This window comes from Olea europaea, chromosome 1 (genome assembly GCF_002742605.1).
Source record: "Olea europaea var. sylvestris chromosome 1, O_europaea_v1, whole genome shotgun sequence".
Lineage (NCBI taxonomy): Eukaryota > Viridiplantae > Streptophyta > Magnoliopsida > Lamiales > Oleaceae > Olea > Olea europaea.
The window spans coordinates 3,326,755-3,331,411 of NC_036237.1; the positions used below are offsets into that span (position 1 = coordinate 3,326,755).

Here is a 4,657-nt window from a genome sequence, read left to right on the forward strand (position 1 = left end):
CATCTATAAAAGTTATAAAATAGTTATTTTCACCTCTAGTTAACATACCATTAAGCTCACATATATCAGTATGAATTAATTCCAAACTACTAGATGTTCTCTTAACACTTTGATATGATTTTTTAATCATTTTAGATTCTACACATATTTTGCATTTATGTTCATCATATGAGATCAAGACATATTTTTTCATGTGTTTCATTGTATTTTTACCAACATGACATAATCTAGCATGCCATAATGAAAATAAATTCACAATATAAGCAAATTACTTTTATTCATTTCATTGTCAACGGTACATAATTTGACCATTCCTTCACACGAATAGCCTTTTCCAACAAATTTTTCATTAAGAGATAGTACAAGTTTGCCAGACTCATAAACACATTTGATGCCCGATTTTTCCAAGAGATTGCCACTAACTAGGTTCCTATTCATATCCGGAACATGTAGTACATTAGTTAGAGTAATAATTTTCTCGGAAGTGAAGATAATGTCTACACTTCATTTTCCAAACACCTTGGACTGCATCTCGTTACCCATTTGAATCTCTTGTTCTCCATCCACTTCTTGATAAGTTTTGAACAAAGATTTATCATATGATACATGTATCGTAGCACAAATATTATACCACCACCTGAGAACATTTCCTTTGATTGCGTTTACTTCACTTATGGTGACCACAATTTTGTCATCTTGGATGGAATTCACTTTGGCCTCGAAATTGTTTTGTTTTCAGTGCCTACAATCCTTGACATAGTAACCAGATTTTCCACACACAAAGCAATCTCATTTTGTCTTCTTCTTGGACTAGTTAAAGTTCCTAGAAGGCTTCCTTTTGTCGGATTTTGCCGACAGTTCTATTTTTTCCACAGTATTTGCTTTAGAAGAGCCCTCATGAGAATTTTCAGTTTTATCATGTATTCTTGACTCCTCTTCGATTCGAAGATACTTTTGCAATTGTTCCAAAGAATAATCTTCGAAACTATGCATGATCTTCTTCCGGTATCCTTTCCAAGTTCCGGGAAGTTTGGCAATTATAGCCCCTACTTGAAAGGTCTCTGGTATATCAAGTTTACCGCCCTTAATTTGTTGACAATCACTTGCAACTCATGCACTTGGGGAATAAGAGGGATATTTTCTAAGAATTTAAAATCAAAATACTTAGAAATCAAAAATTTCTTTGTACCTTCTTCTTCCACCTTGTACTTACTTTTCAATGCTTCCCAGATTTCTTTCGCCGAAGTTGTATTGGTGTATAGATCATACAAACGATCCGACAATGCATTCAAGATGTGGCCACGTCAAATCAATTCATCTTCTTGACGTTTTTGTCTCTCGGTCTTGATTGCTTCGGATTCTCCATTCGTTGGTTCCAGCAAAGGCGCCAAATCTGGATCAAGAATATAAAAAATCTTCAACGCTGTTAGGACGAATTTCAACTTGTCTTGCCATAGCGTAAAGTTAGTCCCGTCAAAACGATCCAATCTAATCAGATATTGATTCATGAGTTTGATGGTTGCCATAGTTGTATCATTTTCCATCGCAAATATAGTTTGAGATTGTTGAAAAATAAGGGGTTGGAGAAGAATAAACAACAAAATTATAGAAACAAAATGAATATAAATCACGAAATATGTCAAGAACGAATTTGAGGCTTGAATACGGGATCGTCGTTCTCAAACTATATTTGCCCCCTCTCGGGATTGAATGAGATGCTTAAGGGTTTTGGCAAACGATTTGTAGGATTATATCAAGTCTTCTAAAGGATTTAACACCAAAACACAAGTGTAACCCTCCAAAACTTTAATAACACGAAGGAAGATCTTGAATATGAATGTAATAGTTTGATTCAATATGGAATGATATGTGGATCTCAAGATGTTTTCAATAATTCTAATAATATTTGTATTGATCATTCATTACCTATTTATAGGTCTCAATCAATGCATCACGAAATGGTGCTAAAACAAGATGAAAAGTGGCAACTTTTAATCCAAAACGGCTCTCAAGTTTCAAATTGAAAAATCAGCCAACGGCTATTTTTTAACGTACGCATAGTATAAACCGTGTGTACGCATAGTAGAAGCAAAATTTAATTCTGATTTTACCAAAACACATCTCGCGTATGCACAAAATTAAGCCTGTGCATACGCATAGGCAAAAAATCAAATTTTGCATTTTTCAATTTCTTTTGATTCTATCATTCCACAATTGTGCCCAATAATAAGTCCATTATCATTCCATTGATTTTGAACAAATTTTCAACATATCTTACATGTATTTATTTATTAAATAATTTTGTAATTAAAAGTAAAAACATTTCAAAAATTCTTTCAGTAGGAAACATTTAATTTTCTTCTCTTACTATATATTTATTTGGATAATTTTGAATATATGTCGCATGTAAATTATACTCAAATAGCGGCAGGCGCGGGAGGAAGAAACCTAAGAGACTAAGAGAAGACACCCTTATCTTAGGTCCTTTTTGATCTGAAGTTTGGTTGGTCGGACAAACTGTAAGAATCCCACACCTGGTCCAATGTTTTCGTGATTTCAATTACAGCGATGGAGTCGTTTGGCACCTCGATGTCGACTCATCACAAACCCAAGGTTGAAGAAAGTCACAACGGTTCGGTTGTTCGTTAATTCAAGTGTAAAATCAATCCTATTAGGTAGCTTATCTTCCCTTATAATAGCTAATTAAAATAATCACACTGAATTATATATTCAAAGCCATGGATGTTATTAATAATAGAAAATTTTGAATTGGAATGAAATTATAATTCACTTTATTTATCTCCTTAAAAGTGAAAAAATACATAATCTTACTAGTAAGTAAATTTATTTGTAACTGAATAAGTATTAAAATAAATCACTCATTATATAAACAAATTAAAAATAAGCGAATTGATTATTTTTATTTAATCTTATATTTCATAGGAGTCACCACGGTTAAACAATTTATCCACCACTCATTTCTACCTCATTATAATTTCAACAACTTATAATTATATTCGAACAAATAATAAGAACCGATAGAAACTAAAAAGTAATGGTGTCGTGTGGTCGTACACGAAAATTATAATGAAGAACATGCATGCATGTAACAACACATTAGAATAAATCACGCTTCCAAATACAATTTCTTGCACAATAATGGGGTTAACAACTTAACATTATTTCTTCATACGAACAAGAGATGGAATAATGAAATAAAATTCTGCAAACGACGAAATATCAAACTCAAATTAGCCGTAGCGCATGTTAGCCAAATAATTAATTAATCAGTTCACGAAACGGCAGTTCCTCCTTATCTCTCCTTGTTTGCCAGTAAGAACATCAATGGAACCCATGCGCACCATAGCAGCCCCAAACTTTTTCGCCCAAACATTACCAAACTTAACATTGTTCACAACCAATTTCCTAGTCAAGGGACTGTCCAACAATGTCTGGTCCGAAGTCAATAGCCCCCTACGACTCTGCAAATTTGTATAATATTTATTATCCAATCGGGTTGGAGTTTGAATATCCAGACTCACAATCGGGTCAACCACGTTATTCGCCGGCAGAGGGCATCTGGTTTTCAAGAATGCAGCATAAGCAGAATCCAAGGAAGGGTCTTGTGGGTGTGTTGCATTGAAACTGTAAAGACGGTTCGAAAATGAAGAACAGTGAGAGACGCCAATGGAGTGTGCACCAGATAGTGTAACCATTTCATCAAGTGACAGTCCCTTTCTTTTGAAGTTGTCTTCAAGTTGCTTGGCATTGAAGAAAGGTGGAGGAAGTTCTTGTAAAACTTCGGAGCTTAAAGAAACACGGCCATCACGCCGTCCCGCCGGCACATCATACCAAATATTTCCAGCTTTAAGGGCACTATCACGAGCAGCAAATGCAAGAATATCTGCACATGAGACTGTTCTTGGGCATAAAGTCTCTATTGTAGCTTTTGCTTGGTCAATCACCTCGAACCCCCGGAGGCTCGGGTTATTCGCCAAGTTATCTTTCTCCGCGACTGGTTTTCCAAGAACTGAATCCAGCAATACTGAACCATCACAACCCTGAAATACAAATATGAACAGCATATGAGAAAATTATACGAGTAGCTGACAAAGCAGAGCCTGAATTGCATAAGTACGTACCCTGACAAAGCAGTCATGGAAATGCATTCTAATGAGACCAGCAGCTATTCCTGGATTGAGCAACACGGCTTCATTCACCGCAATTCTTACAATCTTCTCAGCAATTGGACATGTTTTTGCGTAAAATCCGATTTTGAGTGGTGCTACTTTGGCCGGCCGTGCATGCTTAGGTTTAGCCAAAGCTGGTTCGGAAAGAAAGAACACAACTAGGCAAAAGAGCAGTAAAACTGCTGCAAACTTCGAAATTTTGACATTCATCTTCTTCTTTTTCGTTTTTTCGCGAAGGAAATTTTAACTTGAGAACTACTTAAGAAGATTGAGATGGATATTGAATTGATAAGAGACGAGAATTTATAGAGCAGTATTGATTAATAGTTTTGATCATAGAAATATTAACGCGTACAGACGTGCCAACTGCAATTTTTGAAGCTTTCTTGAGCAAATCTATATTAGAAAAAATCATTCACTCTTACAGGTTACATCCTTTCGTCTTCCTCCCATGGGACAGCTCATTT

At 35.3% G+C, this 4,657-nt stretch overlaps 1 protein-coding gene across 1 annotated transcript; it reads right to left on the reverse strand.

The window, feature by feature from the left end:
• Positions 1-3,117: 3,117 nt before the first annotated feature.
• Positions 3,118-4,513, reverse strand: LOC111374522 (peroxidase 5-like). The gene is made up of 2 exons (XM_022997228.1): positions 4,143-4,513; positions 3,118-4,061 (listed from the first exon to the last, which is right to left on the reverse strand). The coding sequence occupies exons 1-2, from the start codon at positions 4,398-4,400 to the stop codon at positions 3,288-3,290; spliced, it is 1,032 nt and encodes a 343-aa protein (XP_022852996.1). The 5' UTR covers positions 4,401-4,513; the 3' UTR covers positions 3,118-3,287.
• Positions 4,514-4,657: the final 144 nt, after the last annotated feature.

What these genes read in the sequence shown, in the direction of transcription:
- LOC111374522 (XM_022997228.1), bottom strand. Translation starts at nt 4,400, where the DNA reads ATGAATGTCAAAATTTCGAAGTTTGCAGCAGTTTTACTGCTCTTTTGC. An exon ending in TCCATGACTGCTTTGTCAGG is followed by an intron (nt 4,062 to 4,142) that starts GTACGTACTTAT and finishes TTTGTATTTCAG; the next exon opens with GGTTGTGATGGTTCAGTATT.